This window comes from Stegostoma tigrinum, chromosome 1 (genome assembly GCF_030684315.1).
Source record: "Stegostoma tigrinum isolate sSteTig4 chromosome 1, sSteTig4.hap1, whole genome shotgun sequence".
Lineage (NCBI taxonomy): Eukaryota > Metazoa > Chordata > Chondrichthyes > Orectolobiformes > Stegostomatidae > Stegostoma > Stegostoma tigrinum.
Genome location: NC_081354.1, coordinates 184,228,672 through 184,245,987, shown reverse-complemented (window position 1 = coordinate 184,245,987; position 17,316 = coordinate 184,228,672). Strand labels below are relative to the sequence as shown.

At 43.5% G+C, this 17,316-nt stretch overlaps 1 protein-coding gene across 3 annotated transcripts in view; it reads left to right on the top strand.

Annotated features, from left to right (window-relative positions):
* The window catches only part of sema4f (sema domain, immunoglobulin domain (Ig), transmembrane domain (TM) and short cytoplasmic domain, (semaphorin) 4F), a 208,451-nt gene that overhangs the window by 187,176 nt on the left and 3,959 nt on the right, over positions 1–17,316 (top strand). For all 3 annotated transcript variants that reach the window (XM_048541544.2, XM_059650542.1, XM_059650543.1), the window contains exons 11-13: positions 7,639–7,748; positions 9,928–10,091; positions 15,206–15,267. In XM_048541544.2, coding sequence (XP_048397501.1) covers positions 7,639–7,748; positions 9,928–10,091; positions 15,206–15,267 — 336 coding nt within the window. The remainder of the gene's footprint in view (positions 1–7,638; positions 7,749–9,927; positions 10,092–15,205; positions 15,268–17,316) is intronic.

Genomic DNA, 17,316 nt, shown 5'->3' with positions numbered 1-17,316 from the left:
CAACCAGTCTCAACCTGTAATACCAGGCTAGCCACTTCTCTTTGTTAGGCAATGTTTCCTGTTTTTAATCAATTTTAGCTGTTTCCTTTGGAATGGCAGAGAAGTTTAGAACAAATGATATGTATTTGCTCGGATTGATACATGACATGTTATGATCCAGGGACAAGGAATCAGGGCTGACAGTGGTGTACAGGAATTATTGATATTTGAGTACATTGACTGTATATAAAACACCTGCAATTGTTGTTGACCAAATTGGAATATTCCCATTGCCTCTGTTTTGGTGGTATTGTGGCAATGTCACAGGATCGTAACAATGAAATACATCCCAAGGATACTGAAAGAAGTGAGAATGTAAATTGCAGAGACACCAGCGATAATCTTTTAATCTTCAGATGTAGTGCCAGAAGTGTGGAGAATTGGCTTCAGTAACACTTCTGACAAGATGTCACAAGAGACTGGTTAAGAAGCTACGAGCCCATGGAGTCTAGGAATGATCGGCCAATTGGATTCAAAGTTGGCTTAGTGGCAGGAAGCAAAATGTGAGGGCTGAAAGGTGTTTTTTGTGACTGGAAGCTTATGTCCAGTGGTGTATCGCAGGGTTCAATGCTGGGTCCTACACTGTTTATTGTGTACATCAATGATGTAGACATGAATGTTAGAGGTGTGATCAGTAACTTGACAGATGACCATGAAAATTGGTGGGGTGATAAATAGCAATGAGGAAAGCCTTAGACAACAGGATGTAGTAGCTGGGCTGGTCAGAGGGCTGAACAGTGGCATATTAGAATTTAATCCTGAAAAGAGTGAGGTAATGCATCTTGGGACAACTAACAAGGCAAGGTAGTAAATATTGAGCAGTATTACCCTAGGCTCAGAGGCATCTTAAATCTTTGACGGTAACAGGACAGGTAGATAAGATCGATAAGAAGGCACATGGGATACACAGAAACATTGAACACCTGTAATATTGTGTGGCAGTTTTGGTCTCCTTTTTCTGAGGAAGGATGCTCTTGCTCTCGAGACCGCAGCGAAGGTTTACCAGGCTGATTCCGGGTATGGTAGGGCTGATGTATGAAGAGAGATTGATTAGGTTAGGATTGTTTTTGCTTGAATTTAGATGAATGAGGGGGGATCTCATACAGACTTACAAAATTCTAACAGGAGTGGACAGGGTAGATGCGGGAGGATGTTCCCGATGGTGGGTGTGTCCAGAACCAGGGGTCACAGTCTGAGGATTTGGGGGTCTACCATTTAGAACAGAGATCAGGAGACATTTCTTCACCCAGAGAGTGGTGAGCCTGTGGAATTCATTACCACAGGAAGTAGTTGATGCCAAGACATCGAATATATTCGAGAGACGACTAGATATAGCACTTGGGGTGAATGGGATCAAAGGTTATGGGGAGAAAGCAGGATTAGGCAATCGAGTTGGACGATCAGCCGTGATTGTGAAGAATTGCAGAGCAGGCTCAAAGAAACAGAGTAATGGACAATGGATATTTTTTGGGTTGGAGGAAGGTTCATAGTGGAGTTCCTGAGGAGTTAGTGTTTAGACTTTTGCTTTTCATGATCTAGACCCTGACATGCAGGAAACAATTTCCAAGTTTACAGATAATAGAAAATTTGGAAACATTGTAAACTGTGAGGACAAAACTGTCGAGCTACAAACAAACATTGACAAGTTAGCATAGCGGGCTGATAGGTGGCAGATGAAGCTCAATGCAGAGAAGTGAGGAATGGTACACTTTTACAGCAAAAGATGGAAATACCATATAAAACAAAGGGTGCTACCTTAAGGACATACATAAGCAGTGAAATTGCATGCAAAAATGGTAAAATTACTCAAGGTGGTAGGTACTTTGACATGTAGAGATCACATTTGGAGGATTGTGTACAATTCTAGCTGTCATGTTTTAGGAAATATATGATTACAACAGGGAGAGAGGGAATCCATATTCAGCCACCAGAAGTAGCTCCTGGCTATCCCTTTCATTTGCACCATGCTGGGGTGTCCTTGTTCCAGCACCTTCCCTCTGAATGGGGTTGGGAGGGTGAATAAGAACTTACATTCCCCACATTAAACACTCGTCTGTCACAGATGACTCCCACCTCTTGGACACGTATGGGCATAATTCTGGATGATTTCAAAGTCAAGTTCCTCCTCTCAGGACGAAGTCCACCACTAGGCTTAAGGTTGGGTCATTCCAGGTAGTATTCACACCTGATTCACTGACATTGGTACCTTATCTTCCTGGGAAAAGTGCATAATTTTCAAGTTCCAGTCAGGAACATCATTTTTTCCCAGTAGTGGTAACCTTGACAAATCATCTGCATTGCGGTGCTTCTCTGACTGTCAGCATCTAATTTCATATGAGTAGGCCGAGAGATCCAATGCCTGTCTCTGTAATGCTGCCATAGATGATAAAGCCAAAAATGAACGTCAGTGGTCTGTTAGTAACACTAAATGCATGCTGCAAAGGAAGTGGATGAGCTCCCTAACCCTAAACACAACGCCCAATCCTTCCTTTTCCACTGGGGTATCCCTCTCCATCTTTGTTAATAACCTCCATGGGAACGCATTGGGCCTTATTTCTCTTTTGGCCAGCACCAACCCCAACTTGTGGTTGAAATGAGCCAACAATTCTGACCTGTTTAAGACTTGCTTCATCTCCTGGTAAGGCCTCTCACATTCCTGGATCCGTTTCAATGCAGGGGTTTTAGCACTGTTGCCAGGCACAAACTTGCCAAGTCCCAAGAATGATCTTGGTTGAGACAAATTATCTGGAGCCTCCATCATCTTGGCACCTTGCATAGTTCCTGACCAGTGATGACCCAGGTACTCTATGGAGTTTTTAAAAGAACTCATATTTCCTCCCTTTTAACTTGAAGGCTGTGCTCATAGAATCCCTACAGTGTAGAAACAGCCCACTCAGCCCAACATGTCCACGCTGACCCTCTGAAGAGCATCCCACCCAGATCCATCCTCAATCCCTACCCTTCCCCTGTAATCCCACATTTTCCATGGCTAATACACCCAACCTACTCTCCTGAACACTATGGGCAATTTAGCACAGCCAACCCATCTAACCTGCACATCTTTGGACTGTGGGAGGAAACCGGAGCAACCAGAGGAAACCCACACAGACACAGCAAGAACATGCAAACTTCACACAGACAGTCGCCCGAGGGTGGAATCGCACCTAGATCCCTGGCGCTGTGAGGTAGCAGTGCTAACCACTGAGCCCCCAGTTTCTGCAACCGTTTTTGAGATCCTTCTAGGTTTTTCAAATGCTCCTGTTTGGAGCATCCAGTAACTAAAACATCATCCAGGTAACACTGGGCACCTGGCAATCCACTCAAAATTTGGTTCATGGCTCTCTGGAATGGAGCCGGTGTTGATGGGCTGCCAAAAGGTAGCCGCTTATAGTGAAGTAGCCCAGTTTGCGTTACTATTGTCAGTGTTCGCTGGGTCTCGTTCATAACTAGCCTCTGCAAGTAGGCCTGTACCAGATCCATTTTGGAGAATTTCTTTTTCCCAGCCAGTCCACTGAACAGATCCCCAATTGAAGTGCATATTGATCCACACAAAGGGCTGGGGGTTGACTGTGACCTTAAAAGTCACCATAAATTCTCACTGTGCTGTGTGTTTTTAAGACAAGGACAATTGGCGTGGCCCATTCACTGGTGGTTCCTGGTAGTTCCAATGCTCCCAGGCTTACCAGCCTGTTCCAGGTCCACCTCCACTTTGGGCCTGATGGCACATGGTATGGCTGTGCCTTCAGATTCATTGGACGAGTCTCCCACTTCAATCAAAGCTTAATTTCTACTCCCTTTCATTTCCCCAGCATTCCCTTGAAGGCACCTGTATCCCTGTCCAAAATCTCTTCATACTTGTTTTTCAATCCACCGGCCTGTTAACCACACCTCAGTTTAACTTTAATTTTTGTAACTGGGAGCATCTGAATAATGCAGGGGAGTCTCCTGTCACTACTTTCAGAGACAGTTCTGCCCACTGGTCCCCTGACTGTAGTTCTACTGGCACATATCCTTTGAGTGGCTCCACTTGTTCTGATATATGCCTACGGTATAATCTTGGCAGGCTTCAAAGGCACTGCCGCAAACTTTGCCTTATTTATTGATTCAGGAATGAGAGACACAACTGGGCCCGGGCCCACTTCCATCTTCACAATATTCCTCTCTAATTTGAGAAGGACGCAGAAGGGATCAGCCCCACCCTGTACCTACAGGTTGTTTAACTGGAATCCTGCTGACCCTGAGCTTTCTGCTTCTCCTGCAGACCCAGCTAACTCACAGCCTACTCCCCTGTTGGCAGCGTGTACCTCCGAGTTCTATCCTTTAAACACCCATTCTCTTGCTTGTGTTGTTTTTGGTAGCGTACCCAATCACTGACACCTGCAGCACTGAACATCTCAAATCCAATGCGTTGACTCCCTGAGACCAATCTTGCCACCTCGCATTCTGCAGTTGGTACTGCACTGCGCTGAGTTCCTGCTGTTTTATGCACCGGGGTGTTGTGGCTCGACTGTGTTGCTTCACTGTCAGCCAGCTCTATTGACAAAGCACTTTCAAAAGCTGCCTTGAAATAGAGGTCTCTCCTTGTTAGTAGCTTCTGTTAGATGGCTTTGTGTTAGCAGTCATGGACCAGCCTGTCCCATCTTGGAGGAACCCTCTGAATTCACAGTGATCCACTTACCTCTCGGACAGCCACAAATTGGGCAATCGACTCTCCTTTGTGCTCTACACATGCATAAAAACGGAAACATTCCATGATCATCATTGCACGAAAGACAACATATTTCCCCAACACTTGATATGGTTCTTGGTATGTGTTCTCTTTGGCTTTTCTGCCAACAGTACTCAAGAAACTGCTTCCATTCGATCTTCAGTCACTTTTGCTTGCCTTTAAATACTCAACAGAATGTTGGTGTACAGTGTCCAAGTTTCACCATCTTCGTTGAATTGAACATTCTCAGTGGTCCAAATTGGCCCGGTAATTTGATTTTTCTGGCTGGCAAGTATTTTTTCCACGACTTGAGTCTAATAGCCATTTGCAGCCCCTTGGTGAATGATTTCCACGTCGGCCACTCTGTCACCAACTGCATTAAGATACCATTCTTCCCTGGCATCACCCGCAACCCAGTTTCTCTGGCGATGATTCTGAGATGACTCTGATAAGCTCCCGGTTCAGTATGCTCCTCTTCTGCCATCGGTTCGAGTCTCCTTCTGACTGCTGCTCTCAGCCCACTCCTTGGTGCACACTCTTCCTGGCACTGACTAACTGCAGCGTAAGTCCCCTTGCGAGCGTTTCCCTCAACGTTATCTCCACAATCCTGCACTGTGTTCAAAGTCTCGGTGATGTTTCTTGTCCTGACCAAAAAAATACGGTGTTCGCGTGTAGTTTGTGGCCCAGGTCACATCCTTGTCCTCACTTGCTAGTTCGTGGTTCACTAGAAACAATCAGTAAACAGAACACGAGGTAAACCTGAACCAGGAATACTTTAATGTGTGTCTTCTCAGCTCCACATTAAATCTTAGGCTTTCTTGTACCCCTGCCTCTGGGTCACCTGACTCACTCTCTTAAAGGGGCAACATACACATCTGCATACATAACACCATTCGCTTCTGGTTCTTTGTCATTTGCTTTAAATAATCACATCCACTTCCTTCATCTAAATTGTTTAACATAGATTGGAACAGTTGATACCCAAGCACCTTGCAATACACTGTTAGTTACAGCTGCAAATCTGGAAATTTGAGATAGCAATAACTGCAGATGCTGGAGTAACAGATAACACATTGTGGGGCTGGAGGAATAAAGCAGGCTAGGCAGCAGGAAAGTTGACGTTTTCAGGTCGGGACCCTTCTTCAGAAAACTAAAGAAGGATCCCGACCCGAAATGCCAACTTTCCTGCTCCTCTGAAGAAATCTGGAAATTACCTGTCCTGACCAAAAAAATACGGTGTTCGCATATAGCTCGTGGTTCACTAGAAACAATCAATAAACAGCACACAAGGTAAACCTGAACCGGGAATACTTTAATGTGTGTCTTTCTGTTCTGGTTTTTTGTCTGTTGACCAATCCTGAACCTGTGCTAACAAGTTACACCATGAGCCCTTATTTCTATAGTAGCCTGCTGTATGACACTTTATCAAGTGCTTCCAACGTCAAAATGTACTATACCCGCTGATTAGTCATTATCCAACTTATTGGTTATATCTCTCAAAAAAAATTGTACTTAATGATAAAGGGCTTATCAATAAGCAGAATCTAGAAACATATTTTCAATGCTGTCAAATATTACAGTGTCGCCAGCTTAGAATCACCTGTTCCAAAGACAAATGATGCGAGGAGTACTTTACAGATAACCATCTCCTAACTGAAATCAACTATGCATGAAACAGGAAGAGCCCGATAAATAGCATGGCCCAATGGCTTAGTGTTTAGCACTGCTGCCACACAGCAGCAGGGACATGCGTTCAGCTCCAGCCTCAGGTGGCTGTCTGTGTGGAGTTTGCACACTCTCCCTGGGTCTGTGTGGGTTCCCTCTGGGTGCTCCAATTTCCTCCCACAGTCCAAAGGTGCGCAGTTTAGGTGGGTTGGCCATGCAAAGTTGGCCCTAGTGTGCACGGATAGGGTATGGGGTGGAGTCTGGGTGGGATGCTATTCAGTGAGACAGTGTGGACTTGTTGTGTTGAATGGCCTGTTTCCACACTGTAGGGATTCTGTGGAAGGTTTAAATCTATGCTGTGTACAAAAACAGGGAAGGCTAGAAGTACACAGCAGGTCTGATAGAGTGGAGAGAAAAGAGAGTTAACCTTTCAGGGTGCCCTGTGGCTCTTGACCTTTCTTCTCCCCAAAAGAACATTTTCTCTCGCATATACTCTGTTTAGTATATCTTATCATTTTAAACACTTCTATCAAATCTCCTCTCCTTTTTTTCTGACTAGAACAATCCTAACTGCTCGACTTGTTTCATACAGGGGATGCATTGCTGTGATCATATTGTCACTGGACTAGTAATCCAGAGAGTCACGCTAATGCTTTGGCGACATGAGTGTGAATCCGGCAATGGCTGATGGTGAAATCTGAATTTGTGCAAATCTGGTATTAAAAATGCTTGCCAAATGGTGACCATTGCCTTTGAAAACACCCATCTGGTTTACGAATGTCCTTTAGGGGAAAAAAAGCTGCTGCCCTCATCTTCTTTGGCCTATATGTGACTCCAGACTGACAGCAACGTGATTGTCTCTGAACTGCACCTAACAAAGGGCGATAAAGGATGAACAATAATTGCTGGCCTAGCCAGTAATGCCCACGTTCCATGAATAAATAAAACAAGTAACTGATATCCCTCATCCCTGGTATCATTCTTATAAACTCTTTCTGCCTTCATGTTATTCCTAAAGTGCCCAAAATTGGCCACAGTATGTTAGTTGATGTTGTATCAGTGCCTCTTGAGAGGGAAAAGACCTCAATGCTTTGGGATGCAATAGTCACTTGGTCCTTGCAAGAATGTCACGCTCACCATATGTCATTTATTAAATGGTCATATGCTGTATCTGAAGTTGTGATTTGCTTGAGAATGACATATCCTCGTTTGTTATTTTGCTGTAGAATCTGGACATTTACACAAAGCAGTCAGGCGTGGCTCTAAAACCCATGTGGTGGAGGACTATGCAGTGTTTGAGTCAGCTAAGAAAGTTCTGAACATTGCTCTAAATCAGGTAAGAAACACTAAATCACAAAGCCATTGTTCTTGAGGCATAGTTTCACATAAAGCTTGCATTTATTTGAACATTAACTTCTGGATCAAGTTTTTTTTAATATAATTCATTCATACATGAGATTGGGAGTGGCTGTCTAGGCCAGTATTATTACCCCAACTCTAACTACCCATGGTGAGCTGTTTGTGTGCTGACTTCTCAAAACGCTGCAACCCATTTGACAATGTCATATTAATTAATTTTGTTTTGAACCTTGAATTTAAAGACTTTAATGAAGAGTCATGACATCTCTTGCACTTCAGCGTCTTTCATTGTTTAACTGGTAATACAGTTATAGGCATAGAGTGGTTACAGCTTGGGCTTTTTGTGGTCTGGTGGCTGTGCCCATATGTCTGAGCTACGAGGTCAAGTTCAGATGCCACCTGCTGTAGAGGTGTGTTAAAGCATGTCCAAACAGGCTTTAAAAATATAACCGTGTGAGTATTCAAAGAAATAGAATGTTAAGTTGCATAGTGGTAGTGTCCATACGTCTGAGCTTGGAGTAAAATGGTGGAATTTGATTTCAAAAAAATCTAATGATGCACAAGAATCCTTTGTTGATTGTCAGAAAATCCCATCTGTTTCACTAACATCCTTCAGGGAAGGAAACTGCATGTGATTCCTGACCTACAGCAAAATGGTGACTTAACCGCCCTTTGGGGTGAGCAATAAATGCTGGTCTAGCCAGCCTCAAGAAAAATCCTTCCTTTAGGTAGACAATTTGGTCTGTTCAGTCTGTGCTTCTGGAACAATTTAGCTCACCCCACTGACTTATCCCCATAGCCCTTCAATTTTCTGTCTGATTATTTTTCAGTTTCCTTTGAAAGAACCTTTTCTGTGGTTCTCGATCCTTCCAAAAATGGCAGTACTTTTTCTGTATGTGTTTTGGGTAGATACTTCAAAATTTGAACTCTTCCAATAAATCTCCTCTTTGAAAGGAGAATAATCCCAGCTTCTTCCTTTTTGTTTTATGGAGTCTCCTGTATTCTTTTATGGGATGAGGACATTGTTTTCAGGCAGCATTTATTGCCCAGAGGGAAGAAAACTGCCATCTTTACCTGGTCAGGCGTACATGTGACTCCAGACCCGCGGCAATGTGGTTGACTCTTAACTGCCCGCTGGGCAACTAGGGATGGGCACTAAATGCTGTCTGGCCAATGATGCCCTCATCCCATTAAAGAATAAAAAAACATTGTCAGTGCACCTCTGGTGAAATGTCACTGTTCTGTCTTGCTTGTTATTTATATACCTCGGTTTGCTGGGGTGCCCTGTTGCTGGGTCAAATCTTGTAACTTCCTTCCTAATTATACTGTGGATGTAGCCACATCACATGTTCCAAAGCATTTCAAGAAGGCAGCTCAATACCACTATCTCGAGAGTACTTAGTGATAAACAGTAAATGTTGGTTTTGATAGTAACATTCACATCTCACATGTGGCACAGTGGCTCAGTGGTTAGCACTGCTGCCTCACAGTGCCAGGGACCCAGGTTTGATTCCACCCTCAGATGACTGTCAGTGTGGAGTTTGCATGTTCTCCCCGTGTCTGCATGGGTTTCCTCTGGGTACTCCAGTTTCCTCCCACAGACCAAATATGTGCAGATTAGGTGGATTGGCCATGCTGTAGTGCCCAGGGATGTTTAGGTTAGGTGGGTTAGACATGGGGAAATCGGAGGGGTAATGGTTGTGGGTGAGGTACTCTTAGGAAGGGACAATGTGGATTTGTTGGGCCGAATGGCTTGTTTCCACACTGTAGCAATTCTATGATTTTTCTTTAAACTGACAGTTCTTGAATTCTCTTTATGTTAATTCTAGTTCTCTCTGATTTTCCCTGCTCATACGTTCCTCCTGAACAGCAATGGGGGTCAGCCTACAGCAGGAGGACTGCAGCGGTTCAAGAAGGCAGCTCAACACCACCTTCTCAAGGGGCAACTAGGGATGGGCAATAAATGCTGACCCAGCCACTGACACCCACACCCCATGAGCGTATGACAAAATAACTGTCTTTTTGCCATTTTTTTTTCCTTTTTCACTCACCTTCTGAAATTTCTTACAGCTTGGTAGAAGAGTTTCATGAGGAAATAGGTTATTGAAAAAGGATCTGTGAGTGAACTTGTTGCTAATGGACATAATTTCTTTCAGGAATTTGTCTACGTTGGATCAAGTAACTTGGTGGTTCAGCTTCCAGCTGTAAACTGCAGCAGGTACACCGACTGTGAGGGCTGCCTTCTGGCCAGGGATCCATCTTGTAGCTGGGACGTGCAGAAATTGGAATGTGTTCCATTCAGGGGCAAAACGGCTCAGCGGTGAGTTATTAATGGAGAAGTTGGATCGTCCCTCAAAGCGTGATTGAGTTACACCAGGGCAAGGAGAGCTACGAAAATGTCAATGAGAGCTGCTGTTTTGAAGAGTGAGCAGCTAAGGGAAAGATTGGGTAGGTGGAACTGCTGAAACCAACCAGTTTGGGGGTTAACACCTGGGTCAGTACAGTCTCAGCCATCTGGATGAATGCACAGTAATGTAGGAAGAAGGTTAATGATCGCCCCCACTTCGCCAGTAGAATTTTGTTTGTTCTTTACCCGTTCATGGGATGAGGGCATCACTGGCCAGGCAGCATTTATTGCCCATCCCTAATTGCCCAGAGGGCAGTCAAGAGTCAACCGCATCACTGTGGGTCTGGAGTCACATGTAGGCCAGATCAGGTAAGGATGGCAATTTCCTTCCCTAAAGGACATTAGTGAACCAGATGGGTTTTCCAAAAATCGACAGTGGGTTTATGATCATTGTTAGGCTCTTAATTCCAGATATTTATTGAATTCACATTTCACCATCTGCCATGATACCTGCAATGCCACCATCCTGTCTCCAGTGCTTCACACTCATTCTATCTCTGCTACTGTACTAACTTCCCACTAACCGATCTCACTATTGTCCCCAGTCTGAGCCATAAAATACAACTGTTCTAGCCACTTCATCTCCCTTAATAAGTACCGCTCTCCAGGAGCTAAACAGTACCCCTTATGATAGAAGGAGCCATGATGAATGGGGAGCTGCCTGACCTTTTGGTTTCTCACCTCTTATGTGGAGAGCATCTAGGCTATGACCATCCTGAGCAGCTTACTGACTTGTCCTGGACTGGTGTTGGAGGCTGCCCTTGACTTACTGTGCTCGAACATCCCGACTGAAAGATTTCTCTCATGTCTTGACCTGAGGACTGCTGACAGCCATGCCAAATTTCCTGGCTTTGTGGCTGTGCTAAATGGCATCATTACACAGCCTGAGGGGCAATGTATGAAAAGGCAGTGCATGGCAGGAATGTTGAGCATCCAGGTAGGCTGCTTGAGCAAACACGATCAGCGCATGGTCTGGAGGGGTAGACTAGTCCAACCCTTGAGCTGGGCGTCCATCCCTGAACACACAGTTTCCTTGCCGCAGCATTACCATGACAGTTGCAGCCTGACGCACAGCATTGAAATACTGAAGTGCCCTGTAAGCGATGAGATGCTGGCACGTGTCAGATGCCAGTGCCCATGGTATTGGGGTGGAGGTACATGTGACGTATGGAGATCCTTTGGAGCACACCACAGATTTATGTAGGAGAAAGCTGAGATGATTGTACGGGCATCAGTGGGGATCTGTCAGGAATCACTGGAGTCAGAGAGGGTCTCAGAGGACTGGAAAATGGCCATTATCACCAATGTAACACCCCTGTTTAAGAAGGGAGGATGGCAGAAGACAGGAAACTGTAGACTGGTCAGCCTGACCTTAGTCATTGGTGAGATTATAAATTTCATTATGAAGGATGAGATTATGTAGTACTTGGAAGTGTATGGTAAAATAGGACTGAGTCAGCGTGGCTTTATCAAGAGGAGATTATGCCTGACAAATCTGTGTAATTCTTCGAGGAGGTAACAAGCAAGTGAATGTGATCTATTTCGATTTCCAGAAGGCCTTTGACAAAGTGCAATATGGGAGGCTGCTAAAGAAGATAAGAGGAGACAATAGCCTAGTGGTATTATCACTGGACTGTTAATCCAGAGACCCAGATAACAAGCTGGTATCTGCGTTTGAATCCCGCCATGGCAGGTGGTGGAATTTGAATTCAATAAATATCTGGAATTAAGAACCTAATGATGACCATGAATTATTGTCGATTGTCGGAAAAACCCATCTGGTTCACTAATGCCCTTTAGGGAAGGAAACTGCTATCCTTACCTGGTCTGGCCTACATGTGGCTCCGGACTCTCAGTAATGTGGTTGAATCTTAACTACCTTCTGGGCAATTAGGGATGGGCAATAAATGCTGTGTGGCCAGTGATACACTCACCTCGTGAATGAATAAAGGAAAAGCCCATGGTGTTAGGGGCGAGATTCTGGCATGTATAGAGATTGGCTGACTGGCAGAAAGTAGAGGTAAGAGGGCCTTTTGCAAGATGGCATCCAGTGACTCGTGGAGCCCCTCGGGTCAATGGTGGGACAACAACTATTGATATTATACATTAATTATTGATATGATGGAACTGAGGGCATTGTTGCTAGGTTTGCACATGACCCAAAGATAGGTGGAGGAGCAGGTAGTGTTGGGGAAGCAGAGAGGCTGCAGATGGCTTTGGACAGGCTGGGAGAGCGGGAAAAGAAGTGGCAGATGGAATACAATGCGGGAAAGTGAAAGGTTATGCACTTTGGCAGGAAGAATAGAGGCATAGACTATTTTCTAGATGGACAAAGGCTTAGGAAATCTGAAGCACAAAGGGACTTGGGACTTGGGAGTGCTAGTTCAGTATTCTCTTAAGGTGGAGTTAGAAAGGCACATGCAATGTTAGCATTCGTTTCAAAAGGGCTGGAATACTAGAACAGAGATGTACTGCAGAGGATGTATAAGGCTGTGGCCACACTGCTTTTGGAATATTGTGAGCAGTTTTTTGAGCTTGGTGTCGAAGGAAGGATGTGCTGGCTTTGGAGGGGGTCCAGAGGAGGTTTACAATAATGATCCCAGGGATGAAAGGCTTGTTGTTAGAGGAGCAGTTGAGGACTCTGAGTCTGAACTTGATGGAGTTTAGAAGGAAGAGGGGAATCTCATTGAAACTTACAGAATTCTGAAAACCCTGGATAGAGTGGATGTAGTCAAATGTGAGGTTATATGATTTGAACCAAAAATGGAAAGATCAGGATACTTTCAAGATGGTATGAGTATAAGTGAATGCGCAAAGAGACTTAGTGACTCATGTATGTATTCTTTACTTTCTGCACCTGTTCATTATATTTTAATCAAGAAAGCTGTTGAAATGTTAGCCTGTATATCTTGAGGACTGGAGTATAGGGATGCAGAAATTTGCTGCAGTTATACAACCCACTTGGAATCCTATGAGCGGAACTGGCCACCACACCGTTAGAAGGATATATTGGCCTGGGAGGGAGTACAACATAAGTTTACGAGAATCTTACCTCGATTTCCAGGGTTAGGTTATGAGAAGAGTTTATACAAATCAGGCATACTTTTTGAGAGTCTAGAATGTTAAGAGACAATCTGATCAAAATCTTCAAGATATTAACAGGGCAAGACAGCGTCGATAAAGTTGACCCTGGTTGGGGATTCTAAAATTAGGGGTTTAGAGAATTAGGGCCAGACTGTTTGTTAGGTTCCTAAGAAATAAGGAGCAAACCGGCAATCTTTTCAAAAATCCGGCTTTATTTCTTTTTGCATGTTGATGACTTGGTTGCAAGTTGAGACCTCTGCAGCAGCAGTAGCTTTAATCATGCTTTTTATACATTTCTACTTGATCCTCGCCATGCCATACTCACCAGCTGTTTCCCATACCCTAACCACAAGATCTAGGTGACAGTCTGTTTTGTCACGTGTTACCATATCTGCTTTCAGAATGATTCCTTAGTTTCAACCGTACCTGCAAGTCAGCTTTCGGCATATCATTTATAAATTTAACCCTTGTTATAGCTGAAGATTCACACAGTATTTTCTATATATTCCGCGCTGTTCAAGAGAAATGTTAGGAAGCACATCCATACACAGAAGGTGACAAAACCTTTGGAACTCTCTTCGACAAGTGGATGCTGGATCAGTTGTTCATTTTAAATCTGAGATAGAAAAATATTTGTTAAGTAGAGGTATTAAAGGATATGAGCCAAAGGTAGCAAATATTTAGAGTTAGGCCATAGATCAGCCATGATATCATTGATGGGCAGAACAGACTCGAATGACTGAATGCCTAACTCCTGTTCCGGCGTTTTCATATGGGGCATCCCAATCTAAATTGGCTTTTACAGTATGGGAGAATTAGTGTACATGGTGGATGAGGGTCCCTGAAGGGGTCCACCATAGCCCTATATTTTTCATTGGTATATGGCTGAAGCAGGAGAGGGTTTGTAATGACTTGGAGTGTTATTGTACATGGATGACCTCCTCTTTGTATCTGTTAGTATATGCCATTACACACTAGAGATGATACAATTGCTAGGAACCATAAGGGTAGCTGTTTGGGTTAACCCAACTTCAGGTAAAGTAGAGCAAGAGGTTAGATATCTAGGGTACACCATATCAAGGGGTCAGAAGGCTTTCCCACTGGAACAGAGGCAAGCATTCTTATTCTGGTGATGTTCTGGGTCATTTTAGTTACCATAGAAACTGTATTAATCTATTAAGCTGGTGTAAGTACGATGGGCTGAATGGTCTTTTTCTGTTCTGTGACTTTTCAGAGTTTCTATTGATGCTGAATGGTCTACTTCTGTTTCAATGTGGAATACTTATGCAACAGTAACTGTGAGCTCCTGCTGGGTTCAGATGTTATATCAGAGTTACTGCTGTTTAATCAAATTATCCATCAAAAATGTATTACAGATTACACAGTACATGTCTACTTTTGGTCATAAGTACCTCTGTCCACAAGTGTAATTGCACCTTGCTAAACTTTATTAATAGCTTCTTCTGCATCTCCTTTCAAGCAAAACAAAAAAAACTGGACTACTTTACCAAGAAAATATTTTAAAACAAACATTTTATAAGGTGTGGGTGTTCCTGGACAGACCAGCATTTGTTACCCATCTCTAATTATCCAGTGAACGGTTAAGGATCAACGACATGTAGGCTAGACTGGGGAGGAGTGGAGGATTTCATTCTCTAAAGGCCGTTAGTGAACCACAGTTGAAATTGGCTGCCATTTTGGATGAACTTTTAATTCCAGAATTTTATTTTTGAATTTAAATTTCACCATCTGCCACGGTGAGATTCAAACCCCTGTCCCCAGAACTTTAACCTGGGGATGTGGATTGCTCGCCCAATGACATTATGACTATGGTGCTGCCTTGGCAGTAATTGTAATTATTTTTACAAACAGACGACAATTGTTGCTTCAAGGATTTTCTTAACCTTTCTGAAACCAGAATAATTTTTGTTTTCTCCATTTAGGTTTCTACAAGATGTAGAATACGACCATCTACAGACTAACACTTTATGTAAAACTGGGAAAGGTATGTTTGTTGTGCCTGTCTGATGTTCAACACCTCTCCATTACCCACCCTCTCCTGATGCTATTAACATGACTCTTGACATAAAAGGAGAGAAAATAGGAGCGGATGTAAGCCATTCAGCCCATCGAGTATACTGTGCCATTCACACATAAGGGCTGATCCTGTACCACTACACCATACTCCTGCTGTCTTCCCATTTTCATTGACATGAGTCACCTCTTGAAATCTGTCTTTCTTTCTTTCTTTCTTTGCACCTGCATGCTTGCTTTCGGTGACTGGTGTATGAGGACACCCAGGTCCCCTTCGTACATCAACATTTCTTAATCTACCACTGTTTAGAAAATATTTTGCCACTCTGTTTTTCAATAATTGTTTGGTTGTACAGAAGTTAAAATTTGCTGAAAGGAAATAAGAACTTGTCTAATACTTACCAGAAATACAACGCAATAAACAGATTTAAACAAAATGGTGTCGCTTTCTTCAAATCTATTCATTGCATCCTCATTCTGATGAGTGCAAGATAGAGTGTACAGCATGGAAACAGACCCTTCGGCCTAACTCATACATGCCAGCTAGATTTCCTAAACTAAACTAAACTAGTCCCATTTGCCTGCGTTTGGCCCATATCCCTCTCAACCTTTCCTATCCATGTGCCTGTCCAAGTGTTTTTTTAAATGAAAAGCTTCAGCTTCTCGACTTCCTTTAGATCACAACACTGATGTACAGCTCACAGCATGAGTGTCACAAGTTAACTAGGAAGGTGACATCAGTAGTCTTGGCTCCCCTGTACCACAAGCTCTCTCACAATGTGTAAATATATGAAATCCCAAGATGTCTAATTTGCTTGCTCAGGACAGAAGCAATTCATACTGGGCTGCTTCCATGGTGGCAAAACAAAATTCTATTTTTTGAAACATGCATAACTTTAACAAGTTTGGTGAAGCAAAAGGGTTTCTAGTTTATGCAACTTAAACTGTACCCTTTCAAACTTCCAAATCTACACACATAGTCAATACATTCAGGTCTGACGAGAGACAAATATTAATAGATTTGTTTATTTATTGCCATGTATATTTATTACAAATACAGAGAAAAATGTTGTTTAGTGTGACCACTTTCTGGTACCATCTTAAAACACAGAAAATAAACCGAAGCACCGAATATCAGGCTAGAAAAATAATACAATAAAATTAATCTTGTAGTCTTATCTCAGTAAAGTTAGGTAATGTTTGGAATAGCTTCTGCTTCTAGCTCAGCACCTCCACCCCAATCCTTGAGTCCAAACTGCCAACACTGCTGTAATCGTGCTTTGGCATGCTCCTACCGCAAGGACAAAGAGGTGTCACTGGCTGGCACCATCTCGCAGGCACCAACGCCACCTCTTCTACGTGTTCACGCTGGGCTGACTTCTCCAATGCAACTGGCACTGGTTCTGTGCTTGAACCAGACTAGCCCACCACCACCACACAACCGCCCCCCCCCCCCCCCCGCATCTGCCATCAGGCACTCGGGTCTAGCTGTGGTCCTGGAGCCTCAGCTCGGCCTGCGAGCCTGGGACCTGCTGCTCACTCACCAGGAGACTTGGGACCTTGGAAGCAGTTCAGTGCATGTACAATGGATGGAAAAGGAATATAGTCATAAAGGAATATAGAAATCCCAAAATCAAAAGTCCAGACCACAAAGTGGAAATATATTTTTCTCACAGCCCTTCTGATTTTTGCAGTGATGACATGCTATTGTCTATGAGTTCTTTATTTCAGTGGCTGGTCAGGTAAAGTTAGGTCTTTAAATGATTTCTTTCCTACATGCTTTTTTGGTTTTTCTTTCCTTTTTTCCCACTTAGAGAAGCGGGGAGAGATGGATTCTTTCTGACAGCAGGCTCTGTTTATTTTTTTTCTCCCCCTCATGCTCTTGGCACTCATAGCTTCTTAACACTCAGCAGTTCAACTAATCAGAGGGTTGTTGACAGGTAGAATATCATTAACTCAAAGTATTCTCGGTGCTGGTCAGTCTCAAATTCTTCCTGTTCTGCTTTAAAAAATTTCAACA